Source organism: Mus pahari, chromosome 18 (genome assembly GCF_900095145.1).
Source record: "Mus pahari chromosome 18, PAHARI_EIJ_v1.1, whole genome shotgun sequence".
NCBI lineage: Eukaryota > Metazoa > Chordata > Mammalia > Rodentia > Muridae > Mus > Mus pahari.
The window spans coordinates 13,854,395-13,880,483 of record NC_034607.1 but is presented as its reverse complement, the minus strand read 5'-3'; the positions used below and the strand labels follow the sequence as shown (position 1 = coordinate 13,880,483).

The following is a 26,089-nucleotide window of genomic DNA, read 5'->3' as shown; positions in this document are numbered from 1 at the left end:
TTGTTCCCTAGTTTTCCCACAGAACCAGCCTTTCCCCCTTTCTCACGGTTGAGTCCTACTCCCGACACCGACTTCCTTCTTTCCCTCGCCAGGTCGGCAAGGCGTTGCCAGGAGGAGATTCCCACTTTCCCAGCATCACCGGGAGTCCTAACGCTTTACCCCGAGGCCCCGCCCCCAGGCCCGCCCCCCCGATGACGCACGGCGCCCCGTGCGTGGGGATTCCCGCGGTCCAGGCCCCTACCCGGCCTGCCCCGCGGCAAGATGGCTGCCTGAAGGCGAGGGCCCCGGCGGAAAGTTTGTTGTGGGATTTTTGGAGTAGTCGCGCTGGGTGGCGAGAGTTGAGGGGGGGATTGCGGGACTCTGGCATGGAGTAGGGATGGAGGGAGGGAACAGCTCCGAGGTGGAGAACGAGGATTCCAGGATGGAGGAGGGTTGGAGGCGGAAAGGAGAAAAAAAAAAAAAAAAGAGCCGATGGGGGCGGAGGGAGGGAGCCTGGAATTTGGTGGCAGCCCTAGGGGAGGAGATGGGGCGGGGGGTACCCAGGGATAGGTGTGGTTCGGATTCTGGAGGAGCCGTCGCTCACGGATCGAAAAAGTTACTTCTGGCCGAGAAAAGGAAGCCTGGAGCGCGGGGCAGAGGCCTGACTCCCCCAGGCAGGCGGGAGGGGAAGGGGTAGGCGTGAGATGCGGAGCGTGCCGGGCGGGTCTCCCCCAGGAGGGGACCGAAGCCAGTCGTGTGACCCTCCTCCAGGCTTAGATCAGCCTTACCCATAGCTCCTCTAGCAACATCCGCCCCAATTTCATTCAGCTTGAAGACCCGAGGGCCCCAGGGACTGGAAGAAATCCCGTTGCCTGCTTGGAAAGAAGAGGTAGCAACTTGCCCCAGCCCAACCCCAGAGCGGGTAAGATGGTTTGCAGAGGCAGGGTGTTGAGCGATCGTCTCCCTGGGAGAGAGCATCCATGGATTTGGTCAATCAGTTTAATCCGAGAAGTTTGCTTGCGCTTCTACAGAATTTGGTTTTTGGTGGTTTTTTTTTTTTTTTTTTTTTGGACTGCGATCCTTAGTTGGTGTTTTGGTTAAACTGCTGGCTACCTTTGTGGGAGCTGGTGTAGAGTTGACTGTTGCTTGCCTTCAGCTGTATAAACAACTCTGGGCAAGTAGAGGGTCCACTAAAAATAGTCTTTCTTTCTTACTTGTTTTGTTTATTGCTTTCTGAGATAGGGTCTCGCTGGGTAGCTCTTCCTGGTCTGAAACTCACTATGCAGAGGGAGCTGAAAGTATTCTGATGGATTCTTGTCACAAAGCAGCTCCCTATTTGTGTACCATGTCCTCTTCCATTTCCCCCTTATGTCGTCAGTGTGCCATTCTGCCTGGAAATAGACCTTTGGTGGGTGACAAGACGATGGGGAGTCACAATCAACTTTCTGATGGGGTTCACTGACGTTTAGGTCATTTCTGTGAGCAGCTCCCAAATTCACTCCTGGTGCACATCTGCTTTGGCTTTTTTTTTTTTTTTTTTTGGTAAGAAGAGGTCCTTGGTGGTCCTTGGTTGTGGACTGGGGGAGCTGTGTCTCAGGTGAGGGAAGAGCAGCATGGGAATAGGAAGAAACTCACATGAGCTTCCATGGGCAGGGGTCAGTGTGACCTGTGGGAAGTTGTGAACACTCTTTATCCTTGACAATCCCCGATAAAAAAATGTCAATTTGCAGCTGGATCGGTGAGATAGAGATAGGAAAAATTATGGAACTTGCCCTTTTTTGGTTAACTTTCTCTTCATCTTTTCTATGTGCTTTAACATCTCATTTTAAAAAAGAAAAGGCAATCTCTGTGCTCAGAGGGAGCCTGGTTTTCCCTGAGGAGGGCTGAAGGCTGAGAGTATTAAGAGAGTCTTCACTATGTTGCTGCCCCGGGGCAGATAGAGTTGTGAGCCGGCCTCTGACATTTGAGTTTTTGTTGTTGTTGTTAGTGGGTTTTTTGTTTTGATTTGTTTTGTTTGTTACTGTTTTTTGAGTCAGGGTCTTACTGTGTAGCTCTGGCTGGCCTAGGACTTTCAGGCTGGCATTGAACTCATGGACACACAATGCCTAGCTTAGTTTACTTTAAATATTGTAATTAAAGTATTTTTATTTTATGTTTATGAGTGTTTTGGCTGCAGATATATTTGTATACCAGATGTGTGCCGAGTGCCCATGAAGGCCAGAAGAGGTATCCTGTCCCTTGGAACTGGAGCTCCAGATGGTGATAAGGTGCTATGTAGGCACTGGGAATTGATTCCACTTCTAGAAGACCAGCCAGTGCCCTTAACTAACTGCTAAGCCGTTTCTCATGGGTTTGTGTGTGCCTAAGTATGTATGTGCACCATGTGTTTTCAGGAGCTCTCAGAAAGGGGGCTTTAGATCCCCTGGGTTTTCAGGCAGCTGAGAACTGCCATGTGGGTGCTGGGAACTGAATCCAGGTTCTGCAAGAGCAGTAAACACTCTGGGTTTTCCAGACAGGGTCTCTCCGTGTAGCCCTGGCTGTCCTGGACCTCACTCTGTAGACCAGGCTGGCCTCGAACTCAGAAATCCACCTGCCTCTGTCCCAAGTCCTGGGATTAAAGGCGTATGCGACCATGCCGGGCTGCAGTAACGCTCTTAATTGCTGAGTCTTCTCTCCAGCCCCAAATTAGGTTTTTTGTTTGTTTGTCTGTTTGTTTTTAAAAAGGACAGTTTCACTCTGATCCAGTCTAGCCTCGAACCCACTATAAAACTCATGCTGGTCTTGAACTTATGGCCGCTCTTTTTTTTTTGTTGTTGTTGTTGTTGTTTTTGGTTTTCCGAGACAGGGTTTCTCTGTGTAGCCCTGGCTGTCCTAGAATTCACTCTGTAGACCAGGCTGGCCTCGAACTCAGAAATCTGCCTGCTTCTGCCTCCCAAGTGCTGGGATTAAAGGCGTGCACCACCATTGCCCAGCCTTATGGCCACTGTTTTCCTGATGTGTCTTCCTCCAGGTTCCTGGGATTACAGACATAAGTGACTGTGGCCAACTTGTGAGGTTTTTGGTTTGTTTTTCTCTTTTCTTCTTTGAGGCAGTCTTGCTGTATTGCCTGGGCTAACCTCAGACTCCGGGGCTCACGTGATCCTTGTACATCAGCATCTCAAGTAGCTGAGTCTGTGGGGTGCAGCACTGTGGCCGCATGGAATCAGCTTTCTTATTAAAGTGTATTTTGGGGCCTGCATGCGTGTGATGATTGGATCAGGAGGTCTGGCTTTGTCAAGACGCTCTCACTAATCATGTCTTGTTCACTGCGTGCATATTCCTACCACCAAACATTCACTCCAGGCAGAGGCCTTAAGTCAGAGCCACCAGTCTAGCTGCAGTGTGCCCAGGGGCCCGAAGAACTGAGGGGATTTAGCTTCAGTCCTTTCTAGAAGCTTGGGAACCCCTTTTTTTCCCTGAAGAGGATTTGTGTATGGTTCCTTGGGAATTGTAATCAGTTAGAATTGTGTCATAGCCAGGCATGGTAGCACACACCTTCAGTTCTAGCATGCTGGAGGCTGAGGAAAGAGGATTAAGAGTTTGAGGCCAGCCTTGTCTACATAGACCCTGTTTCTGAGAAAAGAAGGGGGGGGAGGGGGAAAGAGCAGTGTGTTGAGCAGCTAAGAGAATTGAGCCGGTATACACTAGTAACTTTAGCATTCGATCATGGAGGCAGAAGGATCAGGAGTTGGGATTGTCCTCAAGTTACATAACGTATTTGAGGCTAGCCTAGGCTACTTGGAACCTGTTTCAAAAACAAAAGAACAAAAACTGACAGAGCTAGCTTGCTAGTTGGATCCCAACTGTGGCTGTGTGATCTTTCTTTCTTTCTTTTTTTTTTTCTTTTTTTGGTTTTTCCAGACAGGGTTTCTTTGTGTAGCCCTGGCTGTCCTGGAACTCACTCTGTAGACCAGACTGGCCTTGAACTCAGAAATCTGCCTGCCTCTGCCTCCCGAGTGCTGGGATTAAAGGCGTGCGCCACCACACCCGGCTGTGTGATCTTTCTTAATTGCATAGTTCTGTGCACCTCGGTTTCTCATTGCTCAGTGGGGGTAGTAAGTATGTGTTGTAAAGGTTCCTGAATGTGCTTCAGCTCTCCCTCACGCCCGATGAAATACTGTTATGCTCGTCGGATCGATCCCTGTGATCGATGGAGGATTTGTACCGGTGGCCTGCTAGCCTGATGCTACAGAGATGCAGTGCCGCCTTTTGATAGCAGGGTTGTCTAAGTTAGGCTGCGTGAGGCCATGTCAGGTTGCTGAGGCTGGAAGTTTTGTCTTTGCTGGCGAGCAGTGATACTGATGGATATTGAGGACCTTCTCTTCCGGAAGCACTCTGCATGCAGTAGCTACTTTTTTGGGTAACAGCTCTATGAAGAAGATCTGCTGTTTATCGTCCTATTTCATAGATAAAGAAATGAAGTACGGTGGTTGAGTCATTTATTCAAGGATCCCCAGTTAATAAGTGGCAGAGCCCTGCAGGATGTGAGCTCAGGGTACCTTGTTTCAGCAATTGATTGAACTGTTTTTGTTTTTATTTTTATTTTTTTATGTAATAAGTTAAAAAAAAAAAGTATTTGGGGCCAGACTTTGTGGTGCACACCTTTATTCCTAGTACTCAAGAGGCAGAGGCGGGAGGATCTCTGAGTTCAAGGCCAGCCTGGTCTACTTAGCAAGTTCCAGGCCAGCCGGGGCTACATAGTGAGACCCTGACTAAAAAAATAGTTATCATTGTTACTGTTTTTAAAACTTTTTGTTTTATTTTTAATTGGAAGGTAGAGGTGTACGATCATCCTGGACTAGAGTTACACATGGTTGTGAACCACTTGCTGTGGGTTCTGGGACTTGAACTCTGGAAGAACGTACATACTCTTAACTGCTGAGAGAACCTCTCTAGCCCCTCCCCACTCAAACATTGGTATTTATGTGACGTTACCTTTTTTTGTGGCCCAGCTGGCCACAGCCTCCTGGGCTCATTGATAGGTGGTTCTGAACCCTTGGCCTTCACATAGGCTAGACATGTACTCCACCGAACTGAATCCCCAGTGCCTCCTGGGCTTTAAAGTTGATCCCTTTGCCTCAGCTTCCAGAGTGGCTGCACCGTGGGCACGGCGTATGTGCAGTTAATTTAGATATGTGTAGGAGAGACCTCTCGATTGTTTTACCGTCTCCCCCAGTTCGTGTTTGCTTGTCCTGTTGGTTCTGTGCACACCCATGGGAGACAGATTTTGGGTGTTCAGAAATCTTTTCTGGGGCTCAGCTCTTACCTTCTGTTTACTCTTAGAAATAATTCACCAGGCAGAGGAAGTCGGAGTTGGCCAGGCCAGCTCTCTCCTTCCAGAACTCAGCTTAGTGACTGTACTTTATACAACCTTGGGCCTTTGTGAGTGAGCAGACTGACATTGGGATCCACTCTGACTCAGGCATGGTAGTGGAGCCCTGGCCAGAGACAGAAATGAAGATGGCCTTGGAGCCCCGGCTAGCCAGGGCCACATCTCAAAACAGCCCTGCACTCTAGCATAGTTTAAAGAAGGAATGTGTTCCTTTGTGTAATTTAGACATAAATTAAGGGTGGTGTTTGATTTTGATCACTGACATGCGGAGATAAAGTAGCCACAGTATTAAATTCATAAACTGTATGTAATCATTCTTTTAAAAATAGCAACCTACGCAGAGAAAAAATAGGTGACATTTTAAATAGCTTCTTCTCTCAGCGCTTGGTGAAAATGGAAAACAGATGTTTCTGTCCTGAAGCTGTGCTGCCTGGTGAAGGCCCCCTGGAGGGTGTGAGTATCTTCCCCTGTGTGCCAGGCTGGGGCAGCCTGAGGGCAGAGGCAGCTTTGGGTTTGGTTAACTGGCTCCCTTTGCCCTGTGCTTAAGACTTACCTCTTACATCTGAGTCATGTCCTGCCTATTTAACATACCCGCAGGGCCCATCTTTTCTTCAGTAAGTGACTTTGCCCTGCCAGTAGGCATGTGCCTGCTATCTAAACGGATTTGAGGGGCCTTGGAGGCCCAGGTCTGGACTTTTCCCTGAGAACTTTGGTCTGGCCCCATAATGAACTCTGTTGTGGCACTGACAGACTTGTTCTCTCCTCCTCTGTCTTAGCAGTCACACATCCCAGGGTAATATACCTTGCCTTGATTTGATTTGTGCAGCCGTCAAAGCGTGCTGCGACCCGTTCTCCTAATAGAACACATAGTGCTGTAGAAACCTGTGAGCTCTCCGAGTTCAGGTTACAGCTTACTGAATAGCCGAATGGCAGGGCGAGCACTGGAGGGTTTGAGCTGGTCCTGCCTTACCATCTATAAATTAGTTTTCTCTTGAAATCCCCCATACTCGAGTATTATGTTCATATCTCATCCGTGTATTGCCTCCTTAGCACATGTGAAGAACCTCTTGATAAACCAAGTCTTCGTCTCATCTGGCTAGGCTTTCAGTTTTTAAAGATTTAAAAAAAAAAAAGTCTCCGTGTGGTTATGTACACTTGAGTGCAGATCCACAGAGACCAGAAGAGGGTGGCGTTGGCTTCTTCCTTCTCCTCCCTCCTCCTCCTCCTCCTCCTCCTCTTCCTCCTCTTCCTCCTTCTCCTTCTTCCTCTCTCTCTCTCTCTGTCTCTCTCTCTCTCTCTGTCTCTGTCTCTGTCTCCTTCTTTTTTGAGGCAAAGCCTCCCTATGCAGCATTACCTCACCTGAAGCTCTGCCCTCTGGGTGTTGGGTTTAAGGGCCTGTGCCTCAGCTCCTGGCAGATGAGTGTTTTACCACACATCTGGATTTGATGCATCCTTTTTAGCTTCTAGGCCTTTGCACACACAGATGCTTGCCTGCACTTCTGGATCTCTCTCCTTGCTCCCTTTAGCCTTTTTTGTCCTTCAGATCTTGTCTTAAATGTCCCCCCCTTTTCTTTCTTTCTTTCTTTCTTTCTTTCTTTCTTTCTTTTTTTTAAGACTCTGCCTCTCTTTGATCTCTTCTGTCTGTGCTTGACGCAGATACTGCATTTGCCTGTTTTGTTTTGTCTGGTTCTCCCAGGACTGTAAGTGTTCTGAGAACAAGGACTTGTCGCATTGCCTTTTGTATCTCCAGCACTTGAGGTAGTGTGGGTACTTACAATGCTGTGGTACCTGTAGGATGAATGAAGTATCCGGGTGTTCTCTTCCTGCTTTCATCTACCATGCTGCTCTTAACATGTTTTCCTGGTAAACACTGCCCTAGCTGAGCACGATGGTGAACCAAGAATCCAAGGTCTTGGGTCCTAAGGCAGTGCTTTGAGTTCCAGAACAGCCTGGTCTATATAGTGGGGCTCTGCCTTTAGAAATACTGTGTTCTCCCCTGTTGCATCCTGGCCCCGGCCTACGCTTACTCCTTGTCCTGGTTTGTCTTCTTTTTTTCTTTTTTTTTTTCTTTTTTGGTTTTCCGAGACAGGGTTTCTCTGTGTAGCTCTGGCTGTCCTGCCTGGCTTGTTTTCTGTTGCTGTGATAAAACACTTATGACTCAGTGACTTGGGAAGGAGAGGGTTCATTTCACTTGAACTTGAGTGTTAGTGTCCATCATTGAAGGAAGCCAGAGCAACAACCAATACAGAGATCATGGAGGGATTCATTTGTATTGTGGTTTACTCCCATAGCTTGGTCAGTCTGTTATCTATCTACAGTGGGCTGCGCCCTTCTGCGTCATGTATTAATCAAGAGAGTGGTCCCATAGACTTGGCTGCAGACCAGTCTGACGAAGGCTTTGTCTTCATTGAGGTTCCCTCTTCCCAGATGACATGAGCTTGTGTAAAGTTGGCAAGAAAAAAAAAAAAAAAAAACCCAGCTCAGCCCGTTAACCACCATGCTCCATGTGTCCAGCCCTTCATGGCTCCGTGATCCCACCTAGGGCCATCATTCGTGGCCTTTACACTGTACCCAGTCCACGAGTTTCCATCCGCTAGGAATAACTTCTTTGACACTTCTATGAGACCAGGGTCTTGCTGTGTAGCCCACAGTGAGCCATCTTGAGCCTCTGTTCCCTAAATACCTGGATTGTAGACATCCACACATGCCTGGCCCTCACCTGCCTTCCCTGTTCTCCTCCTCCCTGTAAGGCTCTAGAATGTTGTTGGAGTCTCTTTTCCAGTGCTCAGTCTGTGGGGAGTGCAATCCGTTGACCATATTTCGGGTGGAGTGCTGTGGGCTGTGGGGAGAGTGCTTTTGGAGCTAGGTGGGTTCGTTTTAAATTATGACTATGCGGGCTGTGCAGTTTGACAAGTTTCTTCACCTGGAGGATTCTTGTCTTTTTTTTTTTTTTTTTAAGCTTTTTTTTTTTTTTAAAGATTTATTTATTTATTATGTATGTGCTTGGTATATGAAGAACAGGCCTTATCTATTTCTTGAATCCTAGTTTTGAGACTCTATGGGTAAGAAAAGGCTTTTAAAAAAGATTCAGGCCCCTTGATTTCTGTCTAGAAGCCAGGAACATTTTGAGTAGCGTGGTAAATGGAGAGTGACTCCTTTCTTGTGATGCAGCAACAATGAGAATCCCAGCATGAGAAGGAAAAGTGCCATCCCAGAGCAACTTGTGAACATCGGATTGCACTGCAGCCCCACATCTCCTGGGCTGCAGGGACTCTACACTGAGCCTGCCGCTTGCTTCCCCAGTCCTGGGGAGGTCGGGAGTGACCTTGGGTGTGATCGGTGGACGGTGGATTGTAGTTCCTAGGGCTTTGAATAGACAAGAGGGTCGCCTACAGTGAGTGAGTGGATGGAGCTTGTCGTATTCAGGTTTACTCTGCTGTGGTGAGACGCATGAGCAAAGCAGCCTGGGGAGGAAGGGGTTATCCGACTTCCTCTGTACATCACTGTTCATCATCAAAGGAGGCCAGAGCTCCAGCAGGCCAGGGACCTGGAGGGAAGAGCTGGCGCAGGCTCAGAGGCTCACAGAGGAGTGCCACTCACTCGGTTGCTCCTCACGGCTCGCTCAGCCTGCTTTCTTTTTTTGTTGGTTTTGTTTTGTTTTGTTTTCCGAGACAGGGTTTCTCTGTGTAGCCCTGGCTGTCCTGGAACTCACTCTGTAGACCAGGCTGGCCTCGAACTCAGAAATCCGCCTGCCTCTGCCTCCCGAGTGCTGGGATTAAAGGCGTGCACCACCACTGCCTGGCTCAGCCTGCTTTCTTATACAGACAACCAGCCCAGGGGTGGGACCACCCACAGTAGCCTAGGCCCTTCCCACATCAGTCACAAAGTAAGAAAATGCCCTCCAGGCTTGCCTGTAGCTCAGTCTTATGGAGGAGGCATTTTCTTAATTTAGCGTCCCTCTGGTTTACTCTAGCTTGTGTCATGTTAACAAGCCAGCCAGCACAGAGTGCTTGGGGACTCATGTTTCCAAGTGTCTTAGGGACTGAAAAATGTCAGGGGAAGCCAGAGGAATGTGTGCAGCTATTGAGTAAGCCAGACTTCCAGGCCCCTGTGTTCTTAGGGCTTTGGTCTTGTGCCACAGGCTCACCCCTGATCCTCTTCTGAAATGGCTGGTGGCTGAGTCACCGTCTATTCTTCCAGTTTCTTTTCTACTGTAGTTGATGGGGATGGTCTGTAGGTACCACTTCTGAACAAATACCAAAGGAATTGGTTTTAGCGGTTAGAATCTCTTGACCGGTATGCAGGGTACCCTAGCCTGAGCCTGCAGTCAGATGAACAGGACTCCCTGTTCTCTGTATGGCCACAGATTCCTGCCTGAGCCAGTTGTTTGTCCTCTGTGCTCTCGAAGTATGCGCCGTACTGAGTCCCTGTTAACTTGTCTCCCCTCTGCTGAAGGGAAGCTCTGAGTCTGAGGCTACATAGGAACAAGGTCCTTAACTGGAGGCAAACATTAGGTCCAGTGAGGAAGTGCCCAGCAGCCCTGGTTGCCCTGTGATTGGCCCATCCTTCCTGAGTGGATTAGAGCACATGAGAGCGTGCTGTAAGACCTTCCCAGATGAAAGTCTCACTGTGCAGCCCTGGCTAGATTGGATCCTGGCTGTCCTGGATCTCACTGTATAGACCCTGCTGGCCTCCAGCTCACAGAAATTTGGCCACCTCTGCCTCCTGAGTGCTGGCTAAAGGCCTTCACCACCACCCCCAGTATTCTACCCTTTGAAAGCAAAGCTGATTCAGTTGCTGACTGGTTGCTCTTAGGTTAAGGGTCTGAAGGCCACCTGCTGGTAACCAGGGTTTCTTCCTCCTCTAGGAAAAGGTCAAAAGACCTTTAGGAAGATTTAGCTTTCTTAAACAGTGGCTCCCAACCTGTGGGTCAAGACCCCTTTGTCAAGTTGAACAACCCTTTCACAGGGCTTTCTTCCACTGTAGGAAAACACAGATATTTGTATTACAACCCATAATGATACCAAATTACATTTATGAAGTAGCAACAGAAGTAATTTTATGGTTGGTGTTCATGGAGTCACCACACCAAGAGGAGCCATGTTAAAGGGTCGCAGCATCAGGAAGGTTCGGAGCCACTGGTTGAGACCGCTGTCTTTCTCCACAGTCAGGGGTTGGCCTTTGAAGCCCAGGGGCAGTAGTCAGGGTAATATGGGGAGTCTCAGTTAGTGGACAATTCAGGAACCTGTTGGCACTTGCCTTTTTGTGGTGCGCACTGGGGAATAAACCTAGGGTCTTGCACATGCTGTCAAGTACTCTGACCTTGGGCCATCTCCCTTTTTTAAAGTTGGAAGCAGAGTCTAAGTTGTGCAGGCTAGCCTTGAACTTGTCATCCTCCTGCTTCAGTGTGCTGGGCACTGGGTGATTCCAGACCCCCTCTTCCCGGGGCGGACGGAGACTGTACTTCCCATTTCATTCCAGTCACTGCTCTGCCTGGCACTTCAGAAGCAGGGCCAGGGACCTCCCTGCCTTTTCCTGATGTGTTGGAAGTGAGTTTCCTGTTCTGCTGTCCCAGGGGACACATCTCTAGACTCCAGTGTTGTGTTTAGTACTGTTTTCCCCAGGATGTCCCTGCAGGCTTTGGGAAGGTATTTTTTGGTGTATCTTAGAACTAGGTTCTGAGAGGGTGGAAGAGGCTGGGGAGCTGTGTTGTGCTGGTCATCCTCACTCTGTGGGGTCCTCAGAGGGCTCTGTGGGGCCATCTGTCTGGCAGCGAGCCACCCTTCCCTTGAGTGGCCCCCGCTCTGGGGCTAGGTCGCACACTGCCCCATTGTACTGTGTATTCTGATGCAGCTCTCCTCCAGCCTCTGACTCCAGTCTCTTACCGTTCTTCCCTCAGAGCCTGGGGTGGGTGAGGGGTGGACTGCACTCTGTTGGCATAGGCCTGGATGAGTAGCAACTGCATCTGGGGGCAGGGGCTGGTTCTTATAAGCCAGTGCTCAGAGTCCTGGTATAGCCTGCAGTTGGGAATTAGGGAGACAGGGAGCTGCCTTCCACAATAGCTGCCTTCTTTTGACCAGCCAGAGAGCCTGTATGAGTTAGTAAGCTGGACTCACTGTCGGCAAGGTGGGGTGTCGGTCTTCTTCAGACCGTGGAAGCCCTTGCGAGTCCTACAGTAAGTCTGTCACCCACAAAAGAGTACAGTATATGCCAGAGGCATCCTTCAGTTTGGTCTTCTGTGCTCTCTCTTTGCAGCTCCGGAGTTGAGCTGCTCACACACCAAGCTGTCTGTTTTTATGGAGTACCTGGAGGGCATCTGCCATGAGTCTGTTGCTAACACCACTAACCAGGAAAGCTGGCTGGCTGGGGAGAAGACACTAACCCTGTGAGTCTGACCTGCTCGCTAACCTGCACTAGGGGGCTGCCCGCAGTGTCTTCCAGACTGACTGCCTCCTCCGCTTAGGCTTGCCGCGTCTGCTTTCTGGGTCCCCTTCCTTTCATCTTTCCCTCATGTGGAGATACATATACTTCCTTGGTCTTTGTTCCTTTTCTTTCTTTCTTTCTTTCTTTCTTTCTTTCTTTCTTTCTTTCTTTCTTTCTTTCTTTCTTTCTCTCTCTCTCTCTCTCTCTCTCTCTCTCTCTCTCTCTTTCTTTCTTTCTTTTTGGTTTTTTGAGACAGGACAGGATTTTTCTGTGTAGTCCTGGCTGTCCTGGAACTCACTCTGTAGACCAGGCTGGCCTCGAACTCAGAAATCCACCTGCCTCTGACTCCTGAGTGCTGGGATTAAAGGCATGCGCCACCACTGCCCGGCTTTTTGTTCCTTTCTGTTGCTGTGTAAAACACCATGACCAAGCCAACTCGGGAAGAAAGCATTTGGTTGAGGCTATTGTCTCAGGGTTGGAGTCTATGACTGTGGAGTGAAAGGCCAGCGGAGAGCTCAGCGGAGGGAGACGGGGAGTGACAGACTCTAGGAATGGTGAGAGTCACTTGAAACCACAAAGCCCACCCGGTAGTGGACAAGGCCACACCACCTTATACTTCCCAAATAGTTCCACCAACTGGGGACCAAGCATTCAAATGCAGGCCAGTCTCATTCAAACAGCCGCACCCTTGATGGGCAGAAGAAGAAAGACGCCCACTCCAGGACTCCTGCCTCTCCCTCTCTTTCACACTGGACACCTCAGTATCCTATAAACCTGAATTGACTGCTGGCTCTGTTCTGTTCTGTGCTGTTGGCAGTATGAACTGGGGACTCCCTCAGCTATCACGGTATCCACGTCTCTGCCTCGGAGAACACCCCAGAGGGCGAGTGTGGCCGGTCCCCCATTATTCACTCTTGGTTGGGAGATTGCAGCTTCCCTTGGCCTGTCTCTGGAGACTTCTTGGTCAGGTTCAGGGCTGTGTGTGATGATGCAGTTCCCAGTCACCCTCGCTCTGAGGTGGAGCTTGGTCCCTTCCTTGTCCACATGGAGCGTCAGGCGGACTTTAGCCGAGAATCGGGAAGGGCGTCTCAGCTAGACAGGCCAGGGCCTGGCTTTGGTGGGTGATTGGTGAGTGTGGCCCGGCTTGAAGAGCTGCTCCCCTAGGCACCATCATTCATGCTTGGGACAGAGACGGGATGCCTGACAGTCTCCAGACCAGTTGCCCTGCTCTCCCGGCAGTCCAGTGGGTAGCTCTACACAAACTGTCTCCAGGCTCGGGAGGTGAGCCCTCCCGGCAGATTCTCTTCCTGGTGGCTGAGAGGGAGAAGACGGTCGAGGCTGCAGTGTGGGAAGGGCGTGTGGGTATGAGGGGCATAGGTACTTCAGGGTGCTGAGGAAATGGAGTAGGGAGTGAGCAAGCTGGACGGGGTTGGCCTCCACTCTGACTGGAAAGCCAAGAGGAGCGCTGGCCACGGCTTTACTTCTCCCCTTAGGAGAGGGCACAGCGTCCAGTGGCAAGGGCAGGTATGGGTTGGGGGACTTTGGGCCCCGCGAGGGTTTGGTTCACTTGGCTCTCTGTCAGCAGTCTTTTACTCCTTTGTTCTTGTCACGTGTTTGCTGGATGAGGCCTGACAGACAGTCTGTTTGTTCAGGTGGGGAGCCAGGTGAGCTCTCGTGGTCCCCAGCACTAGCTCTGAGCGCCTGACTACTCTGGTCCCCAGCACTAGCTCTGAGCGCATGACTACTCGGCTTAGAATGAGTCTCCCCCTTTTGGCCTTCAGAGTCAGTGTGTTCAGCTTAGTGTCGGCAGGGGGCCAGCTCAGAGCTGCAGGCAGCTGAACCCAAGAGGGTGAGGTTGTGCTTGCCCACGGGCATGAATAGCTATTGGAGGGGCAGCGGGGCTGGTCTGGGCATAGACTGGCGTCGTCTACGGCACTCATTAGCCCAGAGCAGCACCTTTGCCCAGGACCCACCCTGTGAGCTGCTGGCTGCCTGCCTGCCTGCCACGCGCCCAGGATTGCTGAGGGCTTTGCTCATGTACCTCGGGGACAGCTGCATGCCGGAAACTAGGGACTGAGCAAACGAGAGGGGGTAGGGGGGCACTGGAGAAGGCTAAATCCAGCTTTTGGTGGGATCATGTATTGTGTTAAGGACAGCTCTCTTCCGAGCAGGCAGGGTGGGGCTGTGCTGTAGTGTGGCGAGGTGGGATCTTCATGGGCAGTTCTTAGGGCTGTTCTGGTGGATCTTTGGGCCATAGGCTTGCCCCTCGCAGCACGTGGTATGTGTTTGGGCGCTCTCACTGGAGGCAGAGCCTAGATTTCAGAAGCTGCAGAACCATCCAGGCTCGCACGGCAAGCATGGTGTCTACTTCTGGGATGGGCAACTTCCCGGGGTTGCAGATGTCAGACATTGGGTCTCCAAGGCTCAGGAAAGCCACGGAGAGGTCCTTGTCCTGTGTGATCAGGACGCTGTGATTGGGCTGATGGGGGCTTTGAGAAGGACATGCGTTTATTACCTATTTATATCCTGCTAGGTCCAGGAATTAAGGCTGTATACAGAGCTCAGCCGTCTTCTAAAGTAGGGATCAATTTTCCTTTCACCTAGAAAGCAGCAGCGATTACCAACTTCTCGGAACCATTCTGAAGTGGTGTAGTGTGGCCCTACCCTGATCCAGAAGGTTAATTGACCCTTCAAGGACCCTCACTAACTTAGTTCATCGGCAGCTGTGAGCAGATGATTTCAATGGGTTTTACAATCAATTAATGATACCCTTTACTAAAGGAGGAGTCTGTGATGTGGGTGGTAGGGAGATAGTCTCATTGGGTAGGCTGCTGCTCTGGGTCAGTGAGCGTGTTCACACTGACAGTGCAGCACCTGAGGAGCCGGAGGAGGCTTCTGCTGGGGCAAGGCTGGCAGGCAAAGGGCAGAGAGCAGCATCTATGGAGGACTCTGTCCTGCTCCCTCTGCTCTGTGTGTGTGTGTGTGTGTGTGTGTGTGTGTGTGTGTGTGAGAGAGAGAGAGAGAGAGAGAGAGAGTGTGTGAGTCTGTGAGTGTGTGTGTGTGTGAGAGAGAGAGTGTATGTGAGTTTGTGTGTGTGTGAGAGAGAGTGTGTGTGAGAGAGAGAGAGTCTGTGAGTGTGTGTGTGTGTGTGAGAGAGAGTGTGTGTGTGTGAGTTTGTGTGTGTGTGTGTGTGTGAGAGAGAGTGTGTGTGTGAAGGATGGTCATCTCTGACTCTTCCTCTTCTGCCCCTTGACCTTGCTGGGCCTTAGGCAGCCGGGAACAGAGCATTCCAGGCTTGGGCTTCTGTGTGTGTGTGTGTGTGTGTGTGTGTGTGTGTGTGTGTGTGTGTGTGTGAGAGAGAGAGAGAGAGAGTGTGTGTGTGTGTGTGTGAGAGAGAGAGAGTGTATCTGTGTTTGTCAGTATGTATGAGAGTGTGTGTGTGTGCATGTGTGAGTGTGTGTGTGTGAGTAAGTGTGTCTGTGTGAGTGTGAGTGTGTGAAGGATGGTCATCTCTGACTCCTTCCTCTGCCCCTTGACCTTGCTGGGCCTTAGGGGATATTTGCTAGAACAAGGGTAGAAGTTTGAGTTGAGGATCTGAAGCGGTTTCTCGTCCCACTGTCTCCAGCAACAGTGGCCTCTGGCATCAGTGGAAGCCCCTGGTCGTACCCACCCAGAAAAGGGGACAGATGTGAGTCCCATCTCGGGCTGACATTTGGTAGGCTGCTTCCGGTCAGGTGCCCTGTGTCAGTACTCTGCTCAGCTGCTCAGTGGTTCCCAGTGCAGGTCCTTTGCGTGCTGAGTCCCATTTCTAATGAAAGTAGACTTTGTTCTCTGAAGGCAGCTAATCATGCCCCATGGGCTGTAATCAGGGAGAAGGTATTTAATACAGGGCAGGTGGCAACAGGCGGCCACATTGACTGGCAGATTGCAACATGGCAATTAGTAAGCGCTATCACCCTCCTCCTCAGCAGATATGAGGTAGTCTCCTCTGAACTGATTTTGAATAGTGAGGAAAGAATGCTCTGTGGCAGAGGAAGGGGACAGGGTCAGCTGGGGTGGGGGAAGAGAGCCCCTCCTCTTGCTTCAGGGTATTTGGGTGTCTCCCACTGTTGGGTCAGCCAAGGGTTCTGCTTGGGCACAGCTCCTTTAGTACGGACCTAGCAAACAAGCTGTAGCCCCCATCCTGAGTCACCCGGTCCTGACGCCCAGGGAGGTGCCCTGTTCATTCCTCAGAGAATCTTCTTGGCAAATAGAGGCCCCGAGGCTGACCTTGGCTGTGGCTTGCTCTCGATGGCCCCGGGGACCCTTCTCAGCCCAGGGCTGAACGCTGGAAAACCTTTAGGTAGAGTTGTGCTCAGTCAAGGCTGCAGCTGGGAGCTGAGGCTCCTGGTGTAAGTGCTCTGGTGCCTTCTAACTCACCGTGTTATCCTCTCCCAGCTTGGGGACCACCAAGTCCAGATACTCCTTGTTCTTCAGTCCAGGGTAGTGATGCCAGGCCCATAGTTTGTCTAGTGCTGTCCCTCAGGCAGGATCCAGGGAAGTCAGTAGATGTGGAAATGGAAGCAGAGGCTCAGGTGCCCCAACATGCCCTGATATTCATGGACCTGGGACAGGGAGTGGTACAGATCTGCCTCGAGGCGTGGGGTTGGGGAACCCAGTAGGTTCCCAGTGGATCACCCCTGCTTCTCTAGTCAGGAATGTTTCTCTCCTTGTGACACTATTAGAAGTAACCTTTCACCCCACCTCCATCCTTAGAGTCTCATAGGCTCTCTGTGTCGTGGCCACACCCACACCATCCCCCAACCCAGACATCTGTGTGATTGCTGCTAGCCTCAGGAGAAAAAATGTACTCATGGTTGCAGGGCAAGCTATAGGATATGGCACCTCAGTGAGGCATGTCTGCCCTGCCTGCCCACTGTTGTCACAAGTGCCCTGGTCCCTAGAAGAAAGTGCGAGCCGTGGCAGGCGTCGGGATAGGTAGGTAAAACAGGCTACGGAGGTAAAAGCACCCCGGGAGCCGCGCCGCTGAGTGAAGGCTTCCTCTGCCTTTGGGGACAGACACGTGCCATGGAGAGCTGGCCCTTGTGGGGAGAAGGCCAGCTCCTAGAAGCTCCCATCAGTTTCTAGAAGCTCTGCCTGGCTCCTCTTTAGTCCACGGCCTTGGTCCTACCTGGTTTCCCAGGCATACACACCCACACATACACACCTTCGAATGTTAGGCCCTGGTTAACCTACACTGCGCTGGGACTTTTCTAGGTCCCCTCCCTCAGGCCACAGGAGTCTCTGTGCTTAGATCCCTCCTCCAGGTTGAGCACCTACTCGGGCTGGCGAGGCCCTCTGGAGGACAGCCCCTGTGGTTGTATGCTGTTTGTTCTCTCTTACCCCAGGAATGTGGTGTCCTTTCTGGCCCTCCCAGATTCCTGTGCGGGGAGTCAGCCTGACAGCATGCTGCTTGTGCCCTGTGGGGACACGTTCTGCCTCCTGTCAAAGGGGCGGAGGCTGGCGGCTCACTGGTGCTTCACTACACCAAGCTCTCCCCCAAATCCAGGCCAGGAACCTTAGGAACCTGCTTCCCCCGCCCTCCTCTGCTCCCACCCTGCTGCCCCAGGCCTGCTGGAATGTGACAGGAGTCATGGCCAGGGCATGTCCCAACAGTAGGAACACATGCTCTAGCCCGTAAGGCCGCCTTCAGCCCCCAGCTCTGTTCTCTGTTTGGGTTGATGGGGGTAGGAAGAGGTTTTTTATTTTATTTTTATTTTTTTAAATTGCTCAGAAAGCCACCTAGGGTTACTGTTTCCACTGATCACTGGCGGCTGCTGCCCCCATGTGGCAGCATAGCTCATTACAGGTGCTTCTCAATCCTGGAAGCTGAGGGGACTTGGCAGGTCACTTGGCCCAGCCATTGGCAGTGGTGTGGAGCAGGCTTTGGCAGGGGGGAAGCACGTTACCCAGGTGCTTCGGGATGCTGGAGCAGCCTTGGGCCTCAGCTCCCCAAGCTTAGGTTTAAATGTTTTCTCTTGCGTTTCTTTGAGCATACGTGTCGGTACTTACTTAACCACAGTGTGCTTATGGAGGTCAGAGATCAAACTTGGGTCATCAGGCTTTGCAACAAGCATCGCTACCCACTGAGCCATCTTGCCAGCCCCCACAGTTACGGTTTATATACTAGCAGTTCTTGGCCTCAGCGCTGGTGACCTTTGCCTCGCCACCTCTAGTACGGTGGCTGGCCTGTGTATGGTAGGATCAGTCGATATTCTGACTTTGACTCACCGGTAGTACCTCCCCGTCCGCGGATTGTGAAGGTTAAAACTGTCTCTAGAAATTTGCCAGGTGTCCCTGGGAGAAGAAGGGGGTAGACTCGCCCTGGTTGATGATCACTGCTCTGTATTGCTGAGGCTCGGGTTTTCTTTCTTGGGTCTACCTTTGCTCATTGGCAAGTTAATCGTACACCGTGGTTCACAGAGATGGTCTCTGGGTTCCTTTAGAGTCATTGCTAGGGGCACTCGGCAGGACCATCGTCATCTTGTTCCTGTGCCTAGGCCCTTTGTAGTCTCGTTTGTAATCTGCATTCCCCAAGTTTCCCAGCTTTCTGTAGACTCTGAGAAGCCTAGGGGGTGAACAGGACATAGGCGATGGGAATAAGAACAGTACCGGCCTATTCCAGAGCAGGGTCTGTGCTGAGCGGAGGCAGCGTACACTGTGCATACATAAACACGCAGGCGTTGTTAGGGGAAGCCAGGGGCTCGTCACGCTAGCTGGTTTCCTTTTTGAGTAGGTTTCACTTTGTAAAGCAAGCTACTATCAGACTATTGATCTTCCTACCTCTGCCGCTTTCTCCTAAAACCCACTGTGTGCCGTGGTCTCCCCACTGTGTGCTGTGGTCTCTGCTTACTGTTTTCTGGGAGCCCTCAGGTTCCAGACTGGACAGGCGGGCAGCTGACACCGGGTTTCCACTTTCTCCCCTTCTCTGGTTTCAGGAGCTCTTGGCCAGAGGAAGTAGAGGGGCCGTGGGATGTGGAGAGCCGAAGGCTGACTCGAGAGCAGAACAGAGAGAGCTGCCAGCGAACAGACGGTATGTCCCAATGAGGCCTGCATGTGTTCTCTTCTGGGAAGCTGGAAGGGGAGCAGCCATATAGGTGCTCTCTTCCAGTGGGAGCCAGCACAGGAAGGAGGTGTGGCCAAAGGGGCTTGGCTTTGTTGGCAGTGTCCGGAGAGCACTCTCAAGCTTGGAGACCCTTATCCAGGAGCCTGGGCTGGGTCAGGATCCCCACACTTAGAAGATTTGTTCACAGTTTATGGAAGGCAAACCTGAACTTAACATTGCCTAGTGCTAAGCACTGCTTTTGTTTTAGACAGGCTCACTATGTAGCCCAGGCTGGCATCAAAGTTAGGACCTCTTGCCTCTGCCTTCCCAGTGCTTTAGATTGCAACTGCCTGACACTGGCAGTGTCTCTCTGTTTGTTTGTTTGTTTGTTTGTTTGTTGAGCAGAGTTCCAGTGTGTAGGATTGGCCTGAGGCTCACTGTAGACCAGTCCTGGAGCTTCCAGAGGTTCACTCTGCCGGCCTAATGTGGCAGTGCCCTTGTGGACCGATGGGGTCTTCCCAGCAGCCTAGGAACTGCTGCTTCTTACACCCTCACCTACTTGAGGAAGATGGATGCCGTGCAGCTCTCTGTCTACAGGGACAGTGTGGGCTGCTGTGATGCTCTCTGCACCTCTTAGAGCCAAGTCTGCTCCTCCGGGGCCCAGGCCTGGGAGCCTGCCTGTCTCGCCTGTCTGTTTCCATTGGATTCTAGCCCTTATCCCCAGCATTCCCCTGATCCATTCGGCCTGATTCACCAGAGCACGGCCCTCTAATGACCCAGCAGTAGCTCAGGTCCATCTGCCTGTGGGACCAGTGCACATCCCTGGTCATCTTTGAATTCTCAAGCCAGAGACACTTTAGAACATCTCCTGTTAGTTTATTTTCGGCATGAGGGAGTGGGTCGGCACAGGTTGCATGTGCCATAGTGCCACTGTAGAGAAAGGGATGGCCGGTGGGGTTCAGTTGTCTCCGAATGTGGGATCTGTTCCCAAGGTGGTCAGGAGTAGGAAGTGCCTTACCCACCGAGCCATCTCAGTGACCCTTCCGAGGCTCTAGACTACATCTTTGAGCCTGTCTCTCCCTGGCTTCTCTCAGCAGGTAGACGAGCCCATACCTTCCAGGATGAGCAGTGCTGCCCCTGCTAAGAAACCTTACCGTAAGGCGCCTCCAGAGCACCGAGAGCTGCGCCTGGAGATTCCCGTGTCCCGGCTCGAGCAAGAGGTCAGCAGGACTGGGGTCTGGCCCTGGCTGGCAGAAGCAGGCCCCAGAAGGGGTCTGTCAGCTGGCCTCTCAGGCCTGAGGTGCTGGGCGTAGGTTAAGGCGAGAGACTCAATTGGTGATAGAGCTGTAGTCATGCTGGTGGCGGGTGGGGGGTTCTGTATGTGCTCACATGTCAGGGACCTTAGTCTTTGCAGCTCAACAGAACTGTCACAGCCAGCCAGCCCATTGGAGTGTCCGTGGCCAGTCGCAGGTGCTGGTGGAGGAAAGGTGTCCAGCTTTGACCTCTGAGGAGTCAGTGCTCTCACTGTTGCCCACCGCAGCCGCACGTCTCTGTTGTGCCCTTCTGCCAGCTTGCCTTTATTTAGCTTTGCTCTCAGGAGGCCTGTGGGCCACTGCTAGACTCTAGCTTGGGTCTCAAGACTGGGCGGTTAATCAGCTTGTTCCTAGTGCCGACCCCTCCTGATGCAAGAGTGGGCTCAGCTGTTGAGGATCAGGTTTATTAGTGAGGGACCAGAGGCTCCCTGAGGTGGGGCTGTCACTATGTATTGTTGAGTGGGGTCAGGGCCAGTGCTCAGGCTCTGGTGCCCCTGATCTGAGCCCTTTGCCTCCGAGCTTCTTCATGACCTGTGCTAGACATTCAAAGTCATCGTCTGTGTGTCCCTCATGCATGGCTTGGGCGGCTCTGGGTGGCTGGGCTCTGACTTCGGTACATTGCCATTGCAGGAGCTTAGGAAAATTGGGGCAGGGGATCAACACAAGACACAAAATGGTTTGGTGGTACAAAGTTATATTGGAAGATGGAGGCAGGATGATGAGGAGTTCAGGTCACCTTTAGTTACTTGGTGGGTTTGAATTCAGCCTAGACTGTCTGAGAACAAGCACTCACTCACTATCCACAAAGCCCCTTAGCATCTTGTTCCCCAGAGGCCCTCCAACCATTCAGGTTGGCTCCTCAGTCTCCGAGCTCCTCAGAGGCCTCCGTCAAAACTTGGAACTTGCCGGGCGTGGTGGCACACGCCTTTAATCCCAGCACTTGGGAGGCAGAGGCAGGTGGATTTCTGAGTTCGAGGCCAGCCTGGTCTACAGAGTGAGTTCCAGGACAGCCAGGGCTACACAGAGAAACCCTGTCTCAAAAAAAACAAAAAAACAAAAAAAACTTGGAACTTTCAGTTTGGCTTGACTTCCTCACTTCCTTGGAAAATCTGTGCCGTGCTTGTAAGGAGCTTAGCAGACAGCTGAGTTGCTTTATCCTGGGGGATAGGTGACATGGGTACCTGGTGCCCTTTGAAGACGGCTTTAGGATTAAGGGTAGATGTTGGAAGAGGTTCTAGAATTTTCTGGTTGAAGGGGAAAGGGTACTGTAAGCTTACCACGTTTCTAGATTTCATCCATCTCTGGAGGGCCTGTCACTTTCTGTGAGGTGGCCTTTTCCAAGGCTTTGAGCCAACCAGGAGGTCAGTGCTCTGGAGCCGAGTCCCAGGCTTTCCCTCTTTTTTTGTCCAGGAATCCCTGACTGACGCAGAGCGGATGAAGTGAGTATTGGCTGCCTGTCCCTGGACTGTGCCGTGCCCTTTTCACTCCCTGCTGGGCTCTGGGGACTCCCAGGCTCCTCTTCACATCTGGCCTTCCAACTCCTAACACTGTGGCAGGATGCTGTGACTTGCAGTGACTCTTGCTCAAGAACCAAACAATTTGCAGGACAGTGTTTCTTTTAACTGAGTTTATGAGTTTTGTGTAGTCACAGCATCCCACGAACCCCTCATGGTCAGAAGAGGTAAAGCTTCGGGTGGGGGCTCTTTAGGGCTCAGGCCTGGGGAAAGGGTTTTGTTTGCTCCATGAACTGAGGGCCCTCCCTTACAGAGTCCTCTCCCAGCTGCTGGCTCCAGAAAACAGTGACCCTCCTGTGCCAGCGTCTGCATGCCCTTTCTGTCTGGCATGTGAGGCCTCCCGGAGGACAGCAGTGCTGGCCTGGATCCCCAAGAGATTAATAATGGAGAAGGCCGATTGTGAGGGGACAGGAGCTGCAGGGCTTAGTGCCCACTGGCCATCGCCTTTGATTCTGACCCAGTGCGTTTCTGTGCTGGGGAGGGGCCACCTGGACTATTGTGCATCACACGCTCGGCTTCCACAGCATGGTGTCTTCGTCCTAGACTGTTCTCGAGGCCAGAGGGCCTGTACATGTGTCTCCTTACCTAGACTGAGGCTAAAGGGACCCACTTGCCTGTCCGCTCCTTTCTCACTCTTGTCTGCTACCCTAGGGTTAGCTGGTTTTGATGGTCTCCCACCCTCACCCCCCCAGACTTCTGCAGCAGGAGAATGAAGAACTTCGCAGACGTCTGGCCTCAGCAACCAGACGCACCGAGGCCTTGGAGCGGGAGCTGGAAATAGGACAAGACTGCCTGGAACTGGAGTTAGGACAGAGCCGTGAGGAGCTGGACAAGTTTAAGGATAAATTCCGCAGGTGCAGGACAAGGGGCCAAACGTCTCCCATCCGTGGGAGCACCTCCCTGTTCATAGCTGAAGAGCCTCAGATCCCACCTGGCTTTATTTAGTAACCCAGACCTGGGAAGGGGGGGAAGTGCCTAGACTCCGTGTGGAGGAGGGTTGGTGGGGCCTGAAGGACAGGACTTAACCAGGGCTCTGCCTTTCTCGGCCTTGTTGGCTTGTATAGGCTGCAGAACAGCTACACAGCATCCCAGCGGACCAACCAGGAGCTGGAGGACAAGCTGCACGCACTGGTACTGTGCTGGGAGGGCGGTGCGGCCACAGCATGGCGTGGGCTAGGACTTTCGGGGATGCCACTCACCCTGGGGCTTTGGGGAAGAGAGGGAGGCCGGGCAGTGGTGGGGAGGGCGCGGTGTGCTGCGCCAGGCGGGACAGCCCTAATGCTCACACTGTCTCTCTTCTCTCTCCGTCCCCCTCGTGCTGCCACCGCTGCCGCTGCACCCTCCTCTCAGGCCTCTCTTAGCCACAGCTGGATTTTCGCAGTTGCGTCTGAGTTTGTGTGTTTTCCCTGGTCCATGTCAGGGATTGTGGGGACCCTGGCTATTTCCCTCTGCCCCTTGAACACACCCTCTCTTTTCCTGTCACTGTGACCCAGAGTGCCTCCCTCCTGGGAAAGGGCTAGAGCTGAGCTTCTGCTCATGGCTCCCTCCGGCAGAGGCACTGAGTGATAGCCCTCAGCAGACCTCGCTGTGGTGGCAGCAAGCCCAGGCTATGGGAACACGTTACGAGACCGGAAGATCAGGTCTGCTTTCCATCTGCAGCTCTTCCCTGCCCAGCCAGCTAATGTCGTGGGCACCCTACTCTTAGCCTGACCCTGGAGACAGCCGCTCGCACAGGCTCGGCCTGGCTATAATACCGCCTCTAGGTGGCTGCGCCTTGCCCCGGTGCCTCGAGTCCCTCGGGCTCCCTTAGAGGATGGGTGGTCCTTAGACTGCCTCTGTGCTGGGCTCCACGGCCTCAGGTCCCTCCCATGGGCAGCCTGCAGAGCAGGGGAGATGCCGAGTGTCCTTCTGTCTGTCGTCACTTGTCTGCTCTGTCCGCCTTGGCTGCCCTAGCACCTGTGGCCTTGTGTCTCTGGCTAGGAGGTGGTGGAAGGAGACGGGGCTGGCTGGGGCTGGGCTGGGCTTACCTGAGTCTGTGCCTCAGATCAAGAAGGCTGAGATGGACAGGAAGACGCTGGACTGGGAGATTGTGGAGCTGACCAACAAGCTACTGGATGCCAGGAACACCATCAATAAACTGGAAGAGCTCAATGTACGTTGCCCTCCTCAGCCTGACTTGTCCCCTGGCCTGGGGCGGGCTGGGCTCTAACCGCTATGTGTCTTCAGGAGCGGTACCGGCTGGACTGCAACCTGGCCGTGCAGCTTCTCAAGTGCAATAAGTCCCACTTCCGGAACCACAAGCTTGCTGACGTGAGTCATGCCTGCTGGCACTGTCCCACCGCTTTAGGACTCTGTCTAGCTTCCTCTGATGCCCCTTTCCACTCGTCCTTCCCTTTGTCCCCCTGGAGGTCCCGGGTGCTGCTGAGGACCATTGCTAGCTAGTGTCTGGCTGGAGCTCTTCAGTCTGAGGAGGCAGTGTGGGAAGGAGGGGTGACGGAGCTCTTGCCAGCCTTGGGTGTTAAACCCACCTGACCTCTCCTCTCAGGGCAAAGCCTCTGTCGCCAGGGCTGCTGTGGAGCTTGTTAGCTCCATGCTAGTTTATCCCTACCATTTGCTTTTCTCTCGGAGGTGAGGTAGCGGAGGCGCTTATGAGCTGAGTGTACAGGATTGACTGGCCAGGTGCCCAGCCAGCGCTTTTGCTGTGGGTCAAGCTATCCTTAGTGGGGCTCCTTCATGTCTTGCTCCCTTCTCTTCTCTTAGCTACCCTGTGAGCTACAGGACATGGTTCGGAAACATCTGCGCAGTGGGCAGGAGGTGCCCAGCCCCAGCCCCAGCTCTTCTTCCAGCCTGGCCCCGGGGGCTGTGGTGCCTACCTCGGTCATTGCCCGGGTGTTGGAGAAACCCGAGTCTCTCCTGCTCAATTCAGCCCAGTCCGGCAGTGCTGGACGTCCCTTGGCTGAGGACGTGTTCGTGCATGTGGACATGAGTGGGGGGGACCCAGCCAGCCCCCCTGCCCCGGGCAGCCCCAATGGGGAGTGTCGCTCAGTGAGTACTGCAGGGGGCTCCCCAGAGGAGGAGCTTCCCCTGCCAGCCTTCGACAAGTTGAGTCCCTACCCTACCCCATCCCCACCACACCCATTGTACCCTGGTAGGAAGGTAATCGAGTTCTCTGAGGACAAGATCCGAATCCCTCGGAACAGCCCCCTCCCCAACTGTACCTATGCCACCCGGCAGGCCATCTCCCTGAGCCTGGTGGAGGACGGCAGTGAGCGGGCCCACCGCAGCCCGGTGCCTAGCAGTCCTGCCTCTGCCCAAGGGTCGCCCCATCACCAGCCCAGTCCAGCTCCCTCGGCACCGAGTGCCCCAGCGAGCTCGGCCAGCTCCGAGGAGGACCTGCTGGCCAGCTGGCAGCGCGCCTTTGTGGACCGCACCCCGCCCCCTGCTGCCGTGGGCCAGCGCACGGCCTTTGGACGAGACTCGCTGTCCGAGCTACAGCTGCATTTCTCCCCGGGCCACTCCACAGCCCCACCGCCTTCCCCGCACCGTGAGCGTGGCCTTGTGCCGCCAGCGGAACCTGACTCCGGCTTTCCTCAAGACGAGGAAGAGGAAATGCTGAACCTGCCTGTCAGCCCGGAGGAAGAGCGCCAGAGCCTGCTGCCCGATAATGAGGGCACCGAGGAGGCACCTAGCCCTTCTCACGTTGATAGCAGGGCCTGGCCTCTCCCCAGTTCCAGCCGCCCCCAGCGCAGCCCCAAGAGAATGGGAGTACACCATCTGCACCGCAAGGACAGCCTGACGCAGGCGCAGGAGCAGGGCACTGTGCTCAGCTAGACCTGCCTGCCTTCTGCCACCACCTCAGGACTGCAGAGGACCCAGACTCTCCCTACAGACCTGTGCAGCTCGGCCAGTGGGGCCCACATCAGCCCATGGAGCTGCGTTTGCAGTAACCGGTGCCGGCTTGCCCTCATCGTTTTTGTTTTTGTTTTTGCCCTTTTCCTTTGGAATATTTATTCTCCAAGGGTAACAAGTCATTTGAGCCCCCAAGCTCTTCCCACCATTCAGTCAGCCCGCTGTTACCATGGCTTAGCAGTTTTCCATCACCTTTCACACTCAGAGCTCTGGTTGGTAGGGGAGGGTGTCGTGGGTGCTGCTCACATCTATCCCGCTGCCTCTGCGTGGGCTGCTCTTAGGCCTGCTCAGCTGGCCCCCAGAGATAAGGGTGGACTAACTCAGGGCTCCCCCTTCCAGAGGGAGGGCATGACTTCCGCTCCCCCACCCCCACCCTCTTAGCCTTGGCTCTAGACTGTTACTCCCAGATTTGGGAAGTTTTCACACAATAATGACTATTTTCAAATCAAATAAAACTTATTTTATAGGTAAGGCTTAACTTGCCTTTCTCCTTCCC

The 26,089-nt window shown here is 52.8% G+C and overlaps 1 protein-coding gene across 6 annotated transcripts; it reads left to right on the top strand.

Moving 5' to 3' along the window:
• Positions 1-226: 226 nt before the first annotated feature.
• Positions 227-26,089, top strand: Tjap1 (tight junction associated protein 1). Of its 6 annotated transcripts, none has more exons than XM_029531448.1 (12): positions 241-294; positions 808-901; positions 11,606-11,735; positions 18,751-18,845; positions 19,952-20,077; positions 21,581-21,609; positions 22,377-22,538; positions 22,749-22,815; positions 23,035-23,064; positions 23,729-23,836; positions 23,911-23,994; positions 24,445-26,064. In XM_029531448.1, exons 5-12 carry the CDS (start codon positions 19,979-19,981, stop codon positions 25,513-25,515), a joined length of 1,650 nt encoding a protein of 549 aa, XP_029387308.1. In that variant the 5' UTR covers positions 241-294; positions 808-901; positions 11,606-11,735; positions 18,751-18,845; positions 19,952-19,978; the 3' UTR covers positions 25,516-26,064. The 6 variants fall into 6 exon arrangements, with proteins under 6 accessions (XP_021073561.1, XP_021073562.1, XP_029387308.1 ...); XM_029531450.1 differs by lacking the exon at positions 11,606-11,735 and adding an exon at positions 2,990-3,033; XM_029531451.1 differs by lacking the exon at positions 11,606-11,735 and adding an exon at positions 2,990-3,040.